The sequence below is a fragment of the Brachyhypopomus gauderio genome, chromosome 6 (assembly GCF_052324685.1).
Source record: "Brachyhypopomus gauderio isolate BG-103 chromosome 6, BGAUD_0.2, whole genome shotgun sequence".
Lineage (NCBI taxonomy): Eukaryota > Metazoa > Chordata > Actinopteri > Gymnotiformes > Hypopomidae > Brachyhypopomus > Brachyhypopomus gauderio.
Window position 1 is genome coordinate 16,556,953 of NC_135216.1, and position 21,183 is coordinate 16,578,135.

At 49.3% G+C, this 21,183-nt stretch overlaps 1 protein-coding gene across 2 annotated transcripts in view; it reads right to left on the reverse strand.

Moving 5' to 3' along the window:
- Nucleotides 1-21,183, reverse strand: part of sdk1a (sidekick cell adhesion molecule 1a) — a 188,164-nt gene that overhangs the window by 53,716 nt on the left and 113,265 nt on the right. For both annotated transcript variants that reach the window (XM_077009200.1, XM_077009199.1), the window contains exons 6-9: nucleotides 4,813-4,924; nucleotides 4,167-4,357; nucleotides 2,386-2,469; nucleotides 579-773 (exon numbers count right to left, since the gene is read on the reverse strand). In XM_077009200.1, the coding sequence (XP_076865315.1) occupies nucleotides 579-773; nucleotides 2,386-2,469; nucleotides 4,167-4,357; nucleotides 4,813-4,924 (582 nt within the window). The remainder of the gene's footprint in view (nucleotides 1-578; nucleotides 774-2,385; nucleotides 2,470-4,166; nucleotides 4,358-4,812; nucleotides 4,925-21,183) is intronic.

Here is a 21,183-nt window from a genome sequence, read left to right on the forward strand (position 1 = left end):
ACACACGCAGGGCTCTCTCCCACTGTCTTCCACTAGATTCAGTTATCAGAGGAAATCGTATCTCCTAAAGGTCAGTGCTTGAAGTTAACAATCATTATCATAATCCTCCCAGTGTGTTCACGTGGGGACGATGTAATTATCAGTGTGATAGGAGTGTTCTTCCCCGACAGTGTGATGGTCTCCTTCGGCAGTGAGGATGACTAACACAGAAAATATTACAAGGCAATCAACACCAGGCAGGATTATCCAGCGGGAAGCGCCAGTATGTCGGCACGGACACGAGGCAGGCGTCAGTAGCACGCGTGTGTGATGGTGCGTGTGTGTGTGATGGTGCACGTGTGTGTGTGTGATGCTGCGTGTGTGTGTGATGGTGCGCGCGTGTGTGATGGTGCACGTGTGTTTGTGATGGTGCGCGTGTGTGTCGTACGGGGCTGCAGCGAGCTCTCCAAGAGCCCGTCACACTTTCTTCATTATGGCCTGGACTGTCTCCATCAGCCAGTGGTGACACCCCAACCTCTGCCCACCTCCGCCCACCTCCACCCACCTCCGCCATAGCCCTGCGGAATCCCTTGACTCACTTGTGACGTCCAGGTAGGTGTGGACCTGCACCTCGCCCGCGGCGTTGCGAGCGAAGCACTGGAAGATTCCGGCGTCGTCGGGTTTCAGTCGTCTGACCTGCAGCCCCCCGGCAGACGTGAGCTTGTAGCGCGGCTCGCCCAGCCTGCTGAGGGGCACCGCGTCCTTATACCACTCCAGCTTAGGCGTGGGCACTCCTGGGGGTGAACAGGGGTCGGAGGTCAAGGGGTCCACACAATTCTCCAAATGTAAATCAACAGTCTCCCTGAAAAACATGTTTCCCCACTCCCCATAGATTCCAGTAGTCTAACGTGACATACACGTGAGAAGAACACTGTATCACATCTACAGTACTGAGATACTGAACTCCTAATACCGTTTCTTTGCCATGAATCAACTCATGTATACATATAGTTCACACTTCCTTCAACCAGACCAATAAAATGTCTGGTTTTACAGGTGTTAGTATAGCTGTATTCTGCATAACAAGGCCCTCCTGTCTGGTCCATTTGGGCCTGGCTGGTCCACATTATTGCTCCACTCCCATGAGCAGCTCACATAAGCCTCTTAATCAAGGGCTTCAAGCAAGGCTGATTACCCAGCTCAGGTAGGCTGGGAACTGCATCAGAAGAAAAGGGGAGACAGGTTAAATGTGCTTGTAGGGCGTATGGGGAATGGCCCTGTGTGATATAAGAAAAGAGCATCACACAGAGATGAGGTGATCAGAGATGAACCCTGGGTAGCACCCACTTTCACACTTTTAGGAATATTACAGCAGTCTGGAAAGATGCCCCCCCCCCCCCCCCCCTCTCCCGTCGCTTTGAGTAAGAACCAAAAGACTCAACGGAGAAAATCATCTCTTGCAGTGGCTCCAGTGCACTTGACGAGAAAGCCACCAGATTGGATTATTCAAACTCATTTAGCTTTGGTTAACGAACACATCAAGTGCTGCTCCTTAACACATGATTGAAGGACTTTCTTGTGCAGGGTTTTAGAGATGTAACAAACAGGGGAAAGACAATGAGGTTTTAGACATTATAGCCAGTTGCTTGATCCTCTGGGGTTTCACGGCGTCTCTCCTCCTGCTGCAGAGATAGAAAACTCATCCAAACAAAAGATTCTTTCAGAGCTTGGAACACCAAAAAAAAAAAAAGTGTGAACAGTCTCAGGAGCCCGACACGAGGCAAGTAATGGATGGGTTCCACTTTCCGTGGTGGAGGATGGAGAATGATGGAACTGGGTTGTTGTGTATTGCGCTCAGCTCATGTGAGGCTCAGAAGATCTCATCCCTCCCGCCCAAACCTCTCTAAGCGCAGCATTGTGACACATGGACACACAACACTGACGAATATCGCCAGAACCGTTCTAACCGTTGGGCCGACCTTCCATTTCAGGACCATTAGAAAACTTGGTGAGAAAGCGGCAGAGAATATTTCTGGCAGAAAGCCAATACCATTTTCACTGTCCATTTTTTCTCCAACATAATGATAACAGAAAGGGCCTCCCCATCAACCCCTCACCTCACTACTCCACCGAAAGGCCACCATTCCTCTCATGGGCAACTGACACTGACATTCTCTCAGCCATAATGATTTTATAAATCACTCCTAACAATTTTCCAATTCCCTCGTCAGTGTGCGCCGTCGGGCACAGGTAACCAAAGGGCAGAGAACGCTTTTCTGCTACAGGCCTCGGCACGTTCAGGCAAAGAAACCAAAGTGTGCAGAAATATTTTTGCACGAGGCTGGTGAGCATGGCGAGCGTTCGGCTGGCTACAGAAAGGACGGAGGACATGGACGGAGCACTGACCTCGAGCTTGGCACGGGATGTCCACGCTCTTCTCCACCTCTCCCATCGTCTTCCTCCTGGGCTCGGCCGTGAAGTAGGGAGCCTCTGCCGGCGGGAAACAAGCGGTCAGTGTGGGCAGAAGTCATTCCACACGCACACAGACATGGAATCACAGACCCGTCGTTTGCCTGTGATGTCAAGGTGCTTTGGTTCGGTCACACTTGAGCGTATGTCTCTCCTGTGAGTGGGAGTCAAGCTGTTATGGGTGTGAAAGTCAGAATGAGTCAGCAGGTGGACGGTGGCTGGCTTGTCTTTCCAACAGAAGACGTTTCATCCAATACTGTCAGTCCCTCTTCTGGCGTACACACAGATGGCTTCTGAGGCTGTGCTGTCCTATATCCTATACATACCAGGAATGTGATGCTAATGAAACCACTATAACTATGGCCATCAAATGTCTCTCTCTGATATCCCTTTTTTGTTTTTTTGGCTCGTTGAGAAGGATGAAGAATTTAATTTCATTGTGCCATTTAAGACAGGTGATGTGGTGACATCCCCTGTCTAAGAGACATGACCGCTCAGCACATTTGAAGCTTAAAACCCATGATGTTGGCACTTGTGCCAATGGTGTAGTGGAGGGAATAAATGTATGTGTAGGATCCTACATGTAACAGATAACCAATCAAATCAAAATCAAATCAAATATATTTGTATAGCGCTTTTCACATAACATGTTGTCACAAAGCAGCTTTACAGGATTGACAAGTTTTAAATCAGACTCTGACTTATGGGAGCTGTTTCTCTGATAGGCCACATTCACGTCCCATGCCTACTCAGTCTTCACCAACACACCCTCTTACAGGTCTGATTCTATGCATATTTCTAGGATGATAATCACATATCCTTCCAGGATTTCTTACTGATAGATGTTAATGAACAGTGCTAACTATTTTTATATGATACTAAATAAATAATAATTGCTAAACATTAGCAACTCTACACCCATGAAAGGTCTGCAGAAACATAACCAGAATTAGTCTTTCATCAAAATACTTCAAAAGATGCAAAACCTCACTTAGTTATTCAGCAGCAGAACTAGCTGTAAGAGCGCCTAAAATGGGTGTTGTTTGACTTAATGGTGCAGGCTCTGAGAGCTCATAATGGAACCTGTAGCAAACAGCGGCCTGCCAACTGCACACAATTCCCTCTTTGGGCTTTTAAGTCAGAGACAAAGCTGGCGAAGACCCATGATGGTTCTCAGGCTAAGCCACTCTATTACTTTATTAAGAAAGTTTAAGTAGAAAACAAAGTGCTACAGCCAGAACATTCTGCAAATAAGTGATATCAATAAAATAGAGATCACGTCACAAAGAGAATGTGAAAATCAGTAATCATTCCAACTCTGCATCATCTCAACTAAGTACATCCCACAAAAAGCGTCATATCGAGTGCTTTCTTTGACAGAGCGAAGACAATCACTGCTTCAAAAACAGCCATATGACAGCGTGTGTTTTCCAGCAGCACCCTAATGCACTGCATAACTGAGTGATATTCTTAAAGAGGTGTGTGACTGATAGTTATGCTGCTGGAACTGCTCGTGCGTTGAGCACGGGAGATATAAAATGCTCTTAGCGCCGCTAATACACTGTGTAATTTGGATTTTATGCACAGTAACATGGCAGTGCGGAGCTCCGTCTGCTGGGGAGTAACCCCCGTGGTCGCCCCGCGAGCGGCAGCACGTGTCAGAGCAACAGGGCCACCACGGGGCGAGGGGGAGGAGGGGCGAGGGGCTGATGGCTTACCGATAATGGAGAGAAAGGCTCTCGCTTCAGCAGGCTTTGTGCTGCTGTCCAGAAGGGAGGCCTCGCACACGTACAGGCCCACGTCCGCCGAGGTGGGGTTGACGATGGTCAGGCGGCGGCCGAAGGTGCCCACACCGCTGGCCACCTCCACCCCGTTTCTCCGCCATGCCAGACTCAGTTTCTCCACCGGCCTTGGGGAGAGAGAGAGAGAGAGAGAGAGAGAGAGAGAGAGAGAGAGAGAGAGAGAGAGAGAGAGAGAGATGGAGGGGGAGGGAGAGTGAGATGGGAGAGAGAGAGAGAGAGAGGGAAGGAAAGACAGGGCCAGGGAGGGAGAGGGAGAGACAGTGAAAGAGAGAGGGAGGAAAGAAAGGGAACAGGAAGATTGAAAATAAAATCAATCTGTGAGAACATGAAGAGCCACAAATGGCCTCAGAAAGGGCTCACATCTCTCTCTGCTACATGAAAGTGTGTGTAGTTCTCAGATGTGAGTTTTAAAGTTCTTCCCTTAAAGTGGCCTTAAAATGGCAGACATTTAAGGAGTGGGGTTTGATTGCCTCGTGTGCTGTCTAATGGCTGGGAATGGCTGGTTACGGACGCGCGCTTCTCCCTGAGAACAAGTGGAGTGCTCCCATAATGCCCTGCTCACCGTGCATTAGCCACACACTCCAACGTGGCCTCGCTCACCCCTGCCGTCACCGTGGTGTTCCTGGGGGCGATTACTATCACAGGAGCCACTGGGTCTGCCGGAGCGTCCGAATCTAGTGAGAAGAGACAGAGAATAGAAGCTGGAGTGAGAGGGGCACTCTGAGAGACAGACAGCTCTGTGAGACAGACAGCTTTAAGAGACAGACAGCTCTGAGAGACAGACAGCTCTGAGAGACAGACAGCTCTGTGAGACAGACAGCTTTAAGAGACAGCTCAGAGAGACAGAAAGGTCTGAGACAGACAACTCTAAGAGACAGCTCTGTGAGACAGACAGCTCTGTGAGACAGACAGCTCTGAGAGACAGACAGCTCTTAGAGACAGCTCTGTGAACACAGCCACTCCTTCTGTACAGCTGCTGTGGGTGCACATGTGCGAGTGCTTATTTTGAAATGCGCTGTAAGCATGTGGACTCATTCCATAAGCTGCATTCTTGAATTTATGAATGACCTTTTACAAAACATGGCATCCCAGTTTAACACAACCAAAAAGCTAATTAGTTCCACATGGGTGAGTGGAGGTTGAAGATCTCTTCAAAGTCGAACCTCCACGCTCACCGCCAACTCAAGCGCTCTGGAGTACGCCCAAGTCGAGGAGCTCAATTCGTTGTTTTTGTCTGGTTCATATCCACCCCACTCACATGAGAGCGCTCTGAATAATTGATCCCTTGACGCTATTGCTATGCCATGGCTGAAAGGTCCGCGTTACCTCTCCCGCCCCATTTGACTGTTACGGTGAATCACTCTTCCATGAAAATGTACTTTTTTTTTTTTTACATTTTTAAAATGAGCCAAGCCTATCTGTATTCTAATTGTGAAAAATTTAAGAGTGACTATTAAATCTGTTTCATTCTTCCAGTAGGGAAATTAGAGAATAGATGAAATATTGAAATCATATGGAAATGAGAACTTCTGTTACAGAGCTGGATACAAGGATCCAGCCTTTGATGTTGACTTTGACTAAATGCAGCATGGAGGTATGTGAGCTGAATTTTGCTCACTTTTTGAACTTTTCGGGCTCTTTCTAGCAGCTATAATGGGTTTTTCAGTAATCCCCCCATCTTTAAAGAGCCCCCCCCCCCAGCACAAACATAAAGCTTTATTACCTAATACTCTCCTCCTTGGAGTTGATGCAACAAGATGTAACAATTGATTAACAATGATGTAACAATGGATTAACAAAGATGTAACAAAGGATTGTGTGGATCCAATAAAGATGGGAAAAGAAAATGAGACCCTGATGAGGTCCAATTATGGCCTCTTTAAACCATTAAGTAGGAGATACCATGACATTTTACAGCACAGTGGGCCAGAGTGTGTGTTTTGCTCTGTAACTATATTCACAATACAGCACTGCTATGGCTAGAACTGCTTTTCCCCTCAGGGATCAATAAAGTATTCAGATTCCGATTTTACAGACATTAAGGCACAGAGCGTTGGTTTTCATTTAGATGCAATACTAATGTTTGTTATGTATGAATGTACATTTGCTGAAAGCCCAGTGTGCAGATAATAGCCGACTTGGTCTGAAACATCACCAGCTCCAGAGTGGGGCACCTAGTCATGGACGCTTGTGTTCGGCCTTCTTCCTTCATTTAAAACTATCCAAACACTAGCCAGTGAACACACAGCGAGCAAAGACGCTCTCTTTGTTTCACTGGTACATGGTGGAAAAAGCCATTTGCAGTGCAGGGGAAAGATTTCAATAATATAATATACTGTCATACACATAAAGGGACTCCCAGTTCATTAACCACTGAACTACGGAGCCATACATACATGCAATTTCTTAAAAGCATTATGGGATATATTTTGGATGACATGACATACACATTGTATCACAACTCCTTAATTTTCACACTGCTTGAAATGTATTACAATATTTTGTTTTTGTAAAAGTAATAAGCTAACAGGCTAACACAATAGAGCTGCTAAACAGTGCCACAAATAAAGGCAATAGAAATATTGGTGGGTTTAAATCACTGCTAAAACAAATATGTATGAGTAACGTAAAAAACTAGCAATTAGTAAATATAAACAAATAAATGACACGATGAGGTAATACTAATACCAAACTTCTTTGCAGAGTTAATTTAATAGTGTGACATTAAGGTTTGTTGATTACATGCTTTTTATAATTAGTTTTTTAATGAAGTACAGTTGGCCAGTGTTTCTACAAATTTGACACTTCCAGGACACAAAGAAAAGCAGTCTGCATTTTGTGGCATAACGCTGTGATTATTAGAACGTATCATTATTTCTTCAGTCCTGTTCTGAGCGGTTACGTGTCATCCGACGCCTTTCCACACTTCAACACCGAATGGAAGCAGAGAAAACTTCTCAATGCCAATTCAGTGAATTAAAACCCTCGGAACAGATGAGTAAGTGTTTATTTCTTCATCTGATTTATTTGTGTGTGTGTGTGTGTGTGTGTGTGTGTGTGTTTGGACAGGGGACAGCTCCACACAGTCTGATCTGATTCCGCTGTGTCAAGTCCTGTCCTATGTGAGGAATGAAAAGCTCTTTGCACCACATGCAGATATTATTAGAAGCCTCTTCACATGTGCTCTTACAGTGCGCTGAAAGGGAGTGCGATGCCACAGTGTGTGTGAGAGTCGTGAAGAGCGCTGGTGCCCACCCATGGCTTCTCTCATGTAAGTGGCAGCTTTGGAGGCTTTTTTTCCCCCTGTTGTCGCCTCACTCTGTGCTTTCTCTGTTTATGTTGCCTGTGCCTCGTGAAGGCAGCCAAATCCGCCAGGGATCTGTCCGACAGCAGCTTCTCCAAGCTGTGATCTCCAGCAACATCAGGAGGTTGAGTGTCACATGCAGCTTCCTTAAGCCCTCTCCTGAAGGACGCCCAACCTCGTAATCTTCAGGGACGCCATGTCCTTTTCTTCCCCTCAAAGGCTCCTTGACTATTCTGTTTTGCAATTTATCTTTGTAAATGATATCAGTTCATGAATATTAAGTTAGGTTATCTCTCTCTCCGAGCGTGCGCGTGTTCTCCGGCGAGCCTTGTCCTGGCGTAATTGAATTACGTCTAGCTGCAGTCCTCTCAAAGCCAGGGCTACTTTGGCATCGTTTTCTTAGTGAGCAAGCGCACCACACTGTAAGGACATGATCTCCTTGCAAGTGTCCTTATCACCTTCTAGAAGGTTCTGCACCAGTCTACACATCTATCTATGCTAATCCTCTAGTTTGTCTCTTATGAGCAATCAATGTGGAGCTGATTTCTCCGTGCAGTGTAGACAGATTAGTTGTGTGTTCATTATTCAGGTATATGACAAGCTTGCCTTTAACAACAGGGAGTGTGCAGCAGTGAAGGAGACACCCAAGTGTGTGTGTTACGTGGCCCCGCTGGACAGGCGGGCACCCAAGTGTGTGTGTTACACGGCTCCACTGGACACGCGGGCACCCAAGGGTGTGTGTTACGTGGCCCCACTGGACACGCGGGCACCCAAGGGTGTGTGTTACGTGGCCCCGCTGGACAGGCGGGCACCCAAGGGTGTGTGTTACATGGCCCCACTGGACACACGGGCACCCAAGGGTGTGTGTTACGTGGCCCCACTGGACATGCGGGCACCCAAGGGTGTGTGTTACGTGGCCCCACTGGACACGCGGGCACCCAAGGGTGTGTGTTACGTGGCCCCACTGGACTCTGTCAGTTCAGGACTCAGCATTCCAGTCACGGACTCAGCATTCCACAGAATGGAAACCCCCCCCCCCCCCCCCCGCTGTGTTTTAATGACTAGAATAACCCTGCCATTAACAGTAAATCCTGCCCTAGACTCTCATACCGCTTATTTTCAGATATACAAAGATTGCAGGATGAAAGTGCCTGTCTCTTTTTTCATATTCTAGTTTGGTTTCTAAAAGTGTCTTACCGTGAGCTCCTGGGTTCTTCTTGCTTACTGTCCGCAAGCAGAGGCAAAAAGACACAGAGCAGCCGACACAGTGAACACGTTTCAAACGAACTTCTCTGTCATGGCTGCTTTTGAGACGCTCGCAGGCAAACAAGTACGGTAAATAAGCAACAAGCAACTAACTGAACAGAAAAGTATCAGATCTCCACAAGATGTGCGTAAGGCGAGGGCACTGCTGACAACACCTGTCATTCTCCTCGCCACAAGTCTTCCATCTGGAAAGTAAAGAACCTATCAGAGTTGGATCCACTGCTAATTAAAGTCGGGCTGGCTTGCAGTGAAGTATACTGCCGCCTCAGTCACGGAAAGCTGGCAGGAATTTGGGAGGCAGTAAATTGAAACAGAAGGGCCTTAAATTGCAAAACTGTCCTTGCTACTCTTCCCACCCTCCCCGAAATCTGTGTCGTGCCCTTAATTTAGGCAAGACCTAATGAATTCCACATGGTGTGTGGAAAGGTGATCTGATAGCACTTTTAAATGGAAAAACCAAGCAACAGAACACATGCAGAGTGCTTTGAACCCACGAAAAAACAACAACAACAAAAAAACAAAACCAGCAGTAGTATGAACAGCAAGGCAGACACCAAAGGCATGAAATATTCACGACTTCTGGGACCGGGAACTTCAAGGCACATGTAGAGGTTCCGTCAGAGGCTACTGTCACACACATTCACACACACACACACACACACACACACACACACACACACACACACACACACACACACACACACACACACACACACACAAACACACACAAATGGACAGGGCTAGATGAACTCGGCAAAGCGTGCACCACGCACACTTGAGTGAAGGATGTGTGTGTGTGTGTGTGTGTGTGTGTGTGTGTGTGTGTGTGCGTGCATTTGGAGATATCTCTGAAAGACAAGTTCCTGCCTGCTGCTGCTTGGAGGATCTGGAACATTCAAACACCACGGCTGGTCTGTGATCCACATCGCTGATGTGGCTACAGAACCGGTCAGCACTCCGCTGGTCCAGTAAGATGTCTGATTTGTAGTGGGCTTTAGCATCCTGGCCACTGAGCCAGTGACAGCTGGGACCAGGCAGGCTGTGGTAGAAGGTGTATTAAGTAAATGCGTGCCGCTTCTGTCTGACTTAATTAATGGTGTTTTGGTTTTGAGATTTGGCAATTAAAATCAAATGAGGCGGCGTTCTGAACCGCGCGGACGCGGCGAGGAGAGGAGACACCCGTAGTCGGCACGACCAGACGGGCTTGTGCCTGACCTTGTGACAGCCGGCATGACCCATGATTGTGAGGGAAGACCTGTCTCCGTGACGACCTGCACTCCCAACACTGCCTGCCGTTGGCTTAGTAAACAGAGACGATGGTGAGGCTGTCACCGTGGCAATGGGCGAAGGGGGGAAAGGGGGGTCGGTACATCCCTGCGGGCTTGTTCTGCCGCTGCTTTGTCATTTGCTGTGCCGGATGAAGTGGGTCTGGCTCTGCTGGGCCCTCACTTGTCTGCGGGCCCCCGGGGCAAAGGTTGGCCCTCAGCTCCTGTTTAGAGTCTCCACACAAATGCATGTAAACAGGCCTGGCCCTGCAGTGGGAGGCCTGGGTCTAATCCACATTCATAGCCTGTTTGTTTGCCTGCTCACTGCGATCGGCGGGGACGTCGCTGTCGGCTGTCTGAGGCTCTGCCTGCCTGTCTGCGCTCCGGCTGCTCCGGCCCTGGGGGACGGACACGGTAAGGCCTGCCAGCAGCACGCTCACTCGGCCCTTTCAGCATGCCACGTCAACATGGCTTCAGCTCCATGTGAGGAACACACACCGGCGAAGTGTCTTCCACCTGCAGCTGTCCTCCGCTGTCCAGCCTCGTCCGTCTCGTCCCCGACACCTCAGACGGCCACAGCCACCGTACACACATAAACCAACGCGCCGATCCCGCCACTGATGGTGCTGACGGGTGCGACTAGCTTTCCTAGGGCCGGTAACGCGGGTGGAGGAGGCAAGGGCGGGGCGGGGGCAGCAGTGGGGCAGGATGAGGACGGGGGTCTGGGGACACTCTGGCTACCTGCCCGTTTCCATTAGACCTCTCGTCCCCTCCAGGGCGGTGGACAGTCAGGAGGGTGTGTGTGTGTGTGTGTGTCAGCGCCACTCAACTCATGATCATCTCGTGCCTCCCTTGACAAGTGTGTGGTGTGGTGTTTGTGTCAGTGGAGAGTGCCTCCGCCCTGCGGCTCAAGCCCCCACCCCACCACGGCCCCCGCCCGCCCCACCACGGCCCCCGCCCGCCCCACCACGGCCCCCGCCTCAGAGACTCCTTGGTTCCTGTGCCCGTGAGGGGGAATCTGAAGAGTGGAATGGATTAAACTAAAGCCCTGAAGAAGATGGAGGACCTTTAGCAGCCCTTAACTCCATGGCGGGTGCCAATCACACCAGCAGACAGACACGCCGCAGCTCACAGTACTCTGAGGAACCGTGGAGGAGAGGAACGGACACCTGGGCTCTGCTGGCTTAACACACACACACACACGCACACATGCACACACACACACGCACACATGCACACGCGCACACACACACACACACACACACACACACACACACACACACACACACACACACACACACACACGTGTGCGTGCGAGGCAGCGGTGCAGACAATGCATTCCACTATGTCTCCCCTGTAATTCACTTCATTAAAACACTCAGCTGGGGAGAAAGGCGACTCACCAGGTGTAAATAAGCATCTAATTGGATACTAAAATAATTCCCCATCACTGCACACATTAATAAAACAGGTGAACAGACTCTTCCTCCAATTAATGAATAAATGATGTGCATGCAGAATAGAGGTGCGGCCCCAGAGCGGGAGATGTGGAGTGGGAGCAGAGCAACTGGAGAGAAACCTCCTCTACAAGACCAGAGCAGCTTCTGGGCCACTGGAGCAGAAGAGTGGTGGAAACGTGCTTCTATTGGACTTTAAAGACTTGGAAGTGGCTACTGACTCTGTCAAATGAAGCTGGGCGTGCTCACTTTATCCAGATAGACAATCTTCCATTTCAAATTGGCATCACAATGTTCGAGAAATAATGAGAACACCGACTGCTGTTTCCTCGCATTAATTATTCCACGCACGCATGCACGCAGACGTATACACACACACACACACACACACAGAGTGAGTAATGGGTTATTTTTGGCAAAGTGGCTTCCCAGTGCTGGTTCTGATCCGAGGCAGTGAAAAGGGCCACATGCCCAGCTGTGGGTGGCTGGTCCCCAGCTCCACCCATCTCGTTACTTGCTCCACCCTCCTCTGTCTGGCTGGTATATTCATCCTTCTTCCAGATCTTCCACAGAACCTCCATACAGGACGGCTGGTTCTGTTCCAGTAGTACAAGAAACACTCCTGACGCTTGGAGAAGCTCTGTGTGTAATTACAATCTTTCTACATTTGCTGAAATTGCTTTTAAAGAGTTACAGAAGGCCATTTTTTCAACTTAGGCCAAACTGAGGGGTGTAATTATTCACGATTCACCGCACTGCAGGAAGTAGCCACCGAAATCGCTCCTCAGCAATCGAGCCCTTTTCCTTTGAAAGCTCCTTTGAGAATGTTTCCCACACTTCAAGCCCAGCCAGCCTGTGGTGTAACAGATGAAGTCACCTCTGCCCTCTCCCGCCAAAACGCAAAGTAAAGGTGTGGAGACCGTTGGCTGCGGCCCCGAGACACCCCCGTCTCATGGCGTGTGCCTGTGGATGTAGCTGGGGGAGGTTCAGGCTCGAGCTCGGAGACCCCTACCCTCCCCAAAAACCACCACCCCAACCCACAGCACTGCATCATTACAAGGTTCCATCTCACCGCCAAATTACAGGCTCTGCGTGAACGTGTGGACCAGGCTGGATATTAAATGGCACAGACACACCGTGGGAGGCTGGGCGTCCAGGATTAATGCAGCGTGGATCCCTCTCAGTCCTTCACCTGTAGAATCTCTTAAGCATGACCGACGGGAAAGATGGTACCAGGAATTTTCACAGATGCAGCGCATATGAAATACAACTAGATTATTTTACAATGAATCCAAGAAAGGGTTCCCATTCTTCATTTATACAGACGTGCATTTTCAGCGGACTGAATAAACTAGAAGGAAGCCAGCGCTTGTACTACCTGGGTGTAGACGTTCCACACTGATGCATCCAGTAACCCTAAAAATCTCTAATAATTACAGGGCACTGGGAAAAGCTCCAGAGCTCCAACCACATAAAGAAATGCCTGTCCAAACACCCTCACACACACACACACACACACACACACACACACACACACACACACACACACACACACACACACACACACACAAACCCATAAAACCACATTCACATTCACACACACAAGCACCCACCACACATCTACTTGCACATGTGCACTCGTAGTCAGACACACTCACACATGGGCACACCCAAATACACACATCATCCCATCCACCCACACACACACACACACACACCCAAACACATGCCTACATATGCTCACATGCCCAACAAAACACACACACACACACACACACACACACACACACACACACACACACACACACACACACACACACACACACTCACACACACACACACACACACACACACACACACACACACACACACACACACACACACACGAGCAGCATCCATTTTCCTCATTTGCCCAAGTCTGTGGTAAAGAACCCCAGGCAGAACAGAAGTGTGGAGGCTACATACGTTTGTACTCTCTTTCAGAGCCACTGTTTGGGGGGGGGGAGGGAGGGGAGGGGGGGGGGGGGCGGTGTGGGGGGTGTGTTGGGAGGAAACGTGTGCACTGACTCTGCAAAAGGTTAAGGATCCAGTGGCCAGGGGGCTGCTCCCCATACAGCTGGAGGGGGACTGGTAATTGAGTACAGTGCTGGTGAGCAAAGGAAACAGTCTGGCAAGAGGTTCAGGACAGTGAGCCAATCTCTCTCTCTCTCCCTCTCTCTCTCTCTCTCTCTCTCTCTCTCTCTCTCTCTCTCTCTCTCTCTCTCTCTCTCTCTCTCTCTCTCTCTCTTTTTCTCTCTCACTCTTTCTCTCTTGCTCTGGCTCTCTTTCGTTCTCTCTCTCTTCTTTCATTTTCTTTATCTCTCATCTCCATCTGTCTCTGTTTCTCTCCTTCTTTCTCCTCACACACACACACACACACATACACACACACACACACACACACACACACACACATACACACACACACGCACACACACACACACACACATACACACACACTCACAATAAACCCTACTGCAAGACTGTGCTTAACTTGCTGTGTAAATGCTGACTACAATGTCCCTGTCCCAACAGCAAAGAAACAACAAAAAAAAATCTGTAGCAAAAGATTAAACACACACTGCTATGAGTCCAGCTCCGTCCAAACACACACTGTTGTGGGCCTGACCACCTCAGTCCAAATACACACTGTTGTGGGCCTGACCACCTCAGTCCAAATACACACTGCTATGAGTCCAGCTCCGTCCAAACACACACTGGTGTGGGCCTGACCAGCTCAGTCCAAATACACACTGCTATGAGTCCAGCTCCGTCCAAACACACACTGGTGTGGGCCTGACCAGCTCAGTCGAAGGGGGTAATAAAAATGATCAGTCTTGGCACTTAAAAATGAGAGTTAAAAAAACTCTGTCTTCTCTCCAAAGAGTTCCTGTGCTCCCAGAGGGTGAATGAGCAGTGAGAGACTGTTTGTCAGGAGCGCTCCTACACTTACAAAACTATTTGAACCAATCTTAATACCCCCATACCACCCCTCAATACCTCCACACCCTCCCAACCCACTATTACCCCCCCCACCCTCAGTGCCCCCATACCACCCCCCCTTTACCCCACACCCTCTGTGTCCCATACTGCCTCCATTACCCAGTGGGGAACCGTCAGGGCCCTCTACGCCCTCTCAGAGGGCCTAAAATATTCTTAAAGCATTATATATATAATTATCCAATTTTATTTTATCTACTTACAGTTTGACATTCGACATCTAAACAATTACAAAAATATAAGCAAATAAAATATTCACCCGTGTCTATTCAATCTGTGTTGGAAGGTGAGGGGTTGAGTGGAAGCCTGTGAGCCTGTGTCTCCCCCCCTATCAGGACTGTGATGCCCGCTGTTCGTTTACAGAGGGCCTGGCAGTTATAATTCAGCGCAATACCAGTTTCAAATGACAGCAAAATTGACCAATCATATCTTCTCTCTTAGTGGGCGGGCTTAACTGTATGATAATTTCCGCCCGCTGTGGCGACGCTAGCTGTCGTTAGCACCATCGCTAGCTAGTTTCGATTCGTCCCTTTGACGTCCTCGTGCGCGTTGTTTACATATTCCGCTTCCGAGAACCACGGAGCTGTGAACCTTATTTTGTTTGGAAACTTATTTTGCTTAAGATGTTATTTAGTACAGATATTATTGTTTATTGCGTTTTTAAAGCTGTACTGTCGTCTCAGTTTTTCTTTATTTAGTTTATTAAGAAAGGAAAAAAAAATTTTCGGGGGGGAGGGGGGGGGGGGTAGCGGGCCCAGGTTTAAAGGTCACGGTTCGCTACTGCCATTACCCCACACCATCAGTGCCCCCATATCACCCCAATACACCAACACCCTCAGTGCCCCATACCACCCCCCTTTACCCCACACCCTCTGTGTCCCATACCGCCCCCATTACACCACACCTTCAGTTCCCCCATACCACCCCCCTTTACCCCACACACTCAGTGCCCCCATATCACCCCCCCAATACGCCCACACCCTCAGTGCCCCCATACCGCCCCCATTACACCCACACCCTCAGTGCCTCATACCACCCCCATTACCCCCACACACTCCCAATGCCCCATTACCCCACACCCTGTGCCCCATACCGCCCCCAATATCCCCACACCCTCCCAATATCCCCATACCCTCCCATCCCCCACCCCCAATACCCCCATACACTCAGTGCCCCCATACCACCCCCCCACTACCCCCAATACCCCCAAACCCTCGCCTGCTTTTTTCACTCCTCTTTTTCCAGCTCCTGCGTCAGGTTGGCTGTCATCTGTAAAACCACCCAGAATATTTGCAGACGCGTAGCTGGAAGTCATTTGCACACTCAAAGCTCCATTTCTGCAAATGGTCCTGATAAGTGGAGCTGTGTCCTGCACTAATATTACATTACCCCAAATGACGCGGCATTAACAAATAGGCCCTAAATGGCACCACCTCCGTTGTCCATTAGCATATATATCAGTGTCTGCGGTCATTAGCATATGCGAGTGGCTGCGGTCATTTGCATATGTGAGTGTCTGCGGTTATTAGCATATGCGAGTGGCTGCGGTCATTAGCATATGCGAGTGTCTGCGGTCATTAGCATATGCGAGTGGCTGCGGTCATTAGCATATGTGAATGTCTGCGGTCATTAGCATATGTGAGTGTCTGGAAACTGCCATGCCGCCTCACAAATCCATTTCCAAACTCATCAGTGGCTCTCGTTATTCTCGACATGGGCTGCACTGGCCCACTGGCCTTGGGACAAGATTCAATGGCAAATACCAATAATATTACATTAAGTGCTCCTTTATGGTCACCACATTAACGGCCATTGTTCAGATCGCATTGTGGAATGGCCCACGGCGCTTCACTGCCAAGGTAATTCAGATAAGCAGAGACCATGAGGAACGGCAGGTGTCACGCTTGGAATACAAATTGGGGCGACCAATGACAGGAGAGGAGGGGCGGGGCTCTGGAACATTTAACTGAAGAGAGGATAGAACACGTGTGCACAGCCTTGTGGGTACGCCGGTGCACACGCGTGCACACACGCGCGAGCTGCAGTATGAATCGCTTACCGCGGCAGCGTGAACTCTGTGGCAACAATAACAACAAGAAAACAACAACTTGAGGCCACTGGGTTGACACAGTTCTTTCGGAATACAAATGTCTAGAAAGAAATTGGCAAACATAAGGAGGCAAACCAGTGTTGATTGGACTCCATGTACCAGTCCTGCTCCGTTACCCTGACACTAATGACACCGCTCATTATAATTACAGATAAGAGGCACTGCAGCACACTGGATTAGACATGAAGGAGACTCCTGCCGCTTCACTGTCTCCGTCCTGCCGCCACACCTTGCTTTATCACAACAATAGCCTCGCCGTGCAAGCTGGGAGCATCACAGCTCCGATCTTCTCTGCTCTTCAAAGACATTAGTCTGGAATATATTTCCATAAAGAGGCCATGATAGGGGCTGAAGTGTTATTATTGAGTAAATGTGTTTTTCTGTTGTCTAGAAATGAGTACTTTGCCACTATTTGTAGGTCCCTTATTGGATATGTACAGAAACACTGATGCAGCGTGATACTCGACCTCAGCTGTCCTCTCTGTATTCCCACACCACCCCCACAACCACCACCATCTCCACCACCACCATCACCACCCCCACCACCACCACCATCACCATCACCACCCCCACCACCACCACCACCACCATCATCACCCCCACCACCACCATCACCATCACCACCACCATCACCATCACCACCACCACCACCATCACCACCACCACCACCACCATCACCACCACCACCATCACCACCATCACCACCACCACCACCATCACCACCACCACCATCACCACCACCACCACCATCACCACCACCACCACCACCATCACCAACAGCACCACCATCACCATCACCACCACCATCACCACCATCACCACCACCACCATCACCACCCCCACCCTCACCACCATCACCACCCCCACCACCACCATCTCCACCACCACCATCATCACCCCCACCACCACCATCACCATCACCACCACCATCACCACCATCACCACCACCACCATCATCACCACCACCATCACCACCACCACCACCATCACCATCACCACCACCACCACCATCATCACCCCCACCACCACCATCACCATCACCACCACCATCACCATCACCACCACCACCACCATCACCACCATCACCACCACCACCATCACCACCACCACCACCATCACCATCACCACCACCACCACCACCACCACCACCATCACCAACAGCACCACCATCACCACCACCACCACCACCATCACCACCATCACCATCACCACCATCATCACCATCACCAACAGCACCACCATCACCACCACCACCACCACCATCACCATCACCACCATCACCATCACCACCATCACCAACAGCACCATCACCACCATCACCACCCCCATCACCACCATCACCACCACCACCATCACCACCACCACCACCACCACCACCACCACCACCACCATCACTCCTCAGCACAGCCATGGGAACCCAACGCAGGCCACCACATACTCATTCCACGAGGGCTACACACCCATGGGATTATATTTCCATTCCAAGACATTTTCGCCCTCTTAATTTTACAGACATGCTCTCCTGCTGCCTCCTGGCTCACAATAGCCGATGAATTTATAACACATATTCATAAATTTCACAAATGTAAAATAATAAGGCTGCAGAGCATCTGCGTGGGCTGTGTTACTGCTCTCTCCATTGTTTACACTTATTTGTATGGTCTGGAACCGCACATCCTCTCACTGACCGCCATGTGGGTGCCACGTGTACGGCAGCACCCGCGTGCTGCACGTGAGACGTCCTTTGGTGGCGGGTCAGGCACGGGGCCACGTGTGCAGCGAGCGTCTGCTCCTCACTTTATGGTCTCATTTGGAAAAGTAATTGCGCAGAAGCCATGCATGTCTAAATGGTCGCCGCAGGCTGGTAACATTTCACTCGACAGCTCCTTCACATTATGGAGTCGTTACAGTAAGCAACTACAGCAGGCATAAAAAAGTGATAAGAAGTTTCTGACAGGCCAATGAATTAAAGCGGCTGGACTGCTGGACTGCAAATGACCAAAATAAGTAGGTCACTTGTCCTGTACCGTGTGATCTCAAACTTTAGGGCATTCTAAGGTAAAACAGTGCCTGTGTTCCACATGTGAGATCAACCACTAAGCTTTGGCACCATCTCATATCTCAAAAGCAAAGACTCAGGGCCATATCTTAATGGTCTGAAGTCTGTATGGCCTTTGGACCTGAGGTCTAAGAAATAAAGCATTAATCGGACGGGTTGCCTCAGAACAGCCAGCCTGGCGTGAAACATCCATGCCCGATAGCAATCTCTGAATTGCATTTAGATGGGTGGTCACCAACCCTGTTCAAGGAGATCAGCCTTCTTGAGTTCAGTGTCTGCTAGGATCTAACACGTGAGCTAGCCGTTCAGGGTTTGGAGGTGGCACTGATCGTTAGGATCAGATGTGTCAGATGAGGGAAGGAGTGATGCTCATCACAACAGTGGGTCTCCAGGAGCAGATCTGGTGATCACTTGGCTTCTTAACATGATCCAAAGCGTGACACGTTACTCTCCACAGACACATCTATCAGATTCCTCATCTCCAGTACTACAAGCAAACCGGTACAGTATCGTGATAGCCACTTAAAAATAAGAGTCTCCAAGTACAACAATGACCATACTGGACAGTCCAAAATAAAAGTGTGAACGCCATGACCATGTCTGGAATAACAACCATGCTGAATAATCCAAAATAAACCAAAATTTGTGTCTCAATGGTGGGCCAGACTGCGATTAGCAGGCTGTAACTGAACGTGCTGCTAGCCCGAAATGCCACAGCTCCATCTATAAACGGGCCGCGGTCTCGACGGACAGCTGATTATTCGCCCGCGACGTGGGCTGTGAAGACGTCTGCCTGAAGAGCCTCCCGTGCACTAATGAGAAAAGAGACGCACCCGCGTTGGCCCGACTGCCACGGCCCGGCCAATCAGCCGCCGTCGCCTCCTATCAATCTCCGCCCAAATTACAGGTGACAAGTTATCAAATCTACGATATTACAGACTAAACACAGATCTCCTAGGGGACCTATTTGCTTAAGATATAGGCAATTAAACAAGGCGCAGCTTGTCGGGGCTGGCAGGTCTGTGCAAGGGCTCGAGAGCGAATTTCATCCTCCTAATGGAAAACAAATAGGATAAAGAAGGAGAGAAGAAAGAGAAACAGGCAATATTAGCAAGAAATGGGGGCGGAGGAAGCAGGGGAAGCTCCTGCGCCCAGAGACGCAGCTTTAATCATCTCGGGTCCCGCGGGTCAGCTTATGGCACGGGAAGGCGGCTTTTGTTTGAGCGTAATCTGCCGGCAGGAAAAGGATAATAAAAATTTATGGTGCTGTTCATTAAATCTTAATGGCACGATCCTACGAATATTCCGTCTTCCCGCGCCCTCCTGCGATGATGCGGGCATTTGTTTCTCGGCCGTGGTGGCGGTGCGTCTGGAGCGCGTTCAGACAACTCTGTCTCGGGCTACCGCGCAGGACGTCTGGAAGACACCTCCATGTTCCCGCGAGGGTGGGCAATAGCATCACAACATAACACTCAAAATGGCGAGGACGTTGGCACTCCTCTCACATTCCACACCTTCAGGCGGGACTGTTTATCATGCATCTATGAGTGGGCTTGGCAAAAATATGTGACGGTGGCAAAGCCTTCAAATAAGAAGGAGTGAGGAGTGAACTCATGCCAGGGGGAAATGTCTACACCGAACTGGCCCAGGAGGACAACACGGTAAGTGTTTTCCTCTCGTGGCCCACAGGTAATCTGCTGGTTTGAATCAATCCAGCAGCTCTAGAACTGGTGCAGCTTTTGTTTGTCTTTTTCCGGCGGCCAAAGCCGAAGCTCATTCGTAAAAGTGTGAAGCATGGCGGCAAAATGCTCTGGGATGGAGTCACAGGGACTTGGAAGACCCGGCCATGAATTTTTCATGTCTACATATACAGCCCGAACAATGCATCTTTGTGCAGTGATTTAAAACGTGTATGTAATTTCTAATCAGGCAACCTAGCAAACTCGATCGATTTTGCCTGATGACTCCTGATTTGTGAGTTCAAAAGAAAGATAAAATACAAACCACATTGTGCTTCCTGTACTGAGGCTTGTAGCGCTGTATGAACAACTACTAATTCTCCTCTACCAGCATCTAAAACCTTCAAAACCCACAAAAGGGCCGAACGCCACCATAGCTCGCATAGCTACAGATGAGAATCATCACTTCAGATGTGATTTATGAAAATACAGATCAAAGTCACCTTGTGAGGAACTGAATCAAAAAACATATGGTGTTTGGTGAATGTACAGTACAACTACTCCTGCCTAGGAGTCCACACAAGAAAACGAAGGTTAATCTTCAGACTGAGCCTCAAACCCAGTGACTGAGCAGACAATAGGAACAAGTGCCAGCTCTGTTTTTAAAATGGTGGATGATTATTTCAGCCAGGAGAACTGAAACAGAACCAAGCACATGGTTGCCTCCAAATGAGATCATTAGTAACGGCAAATA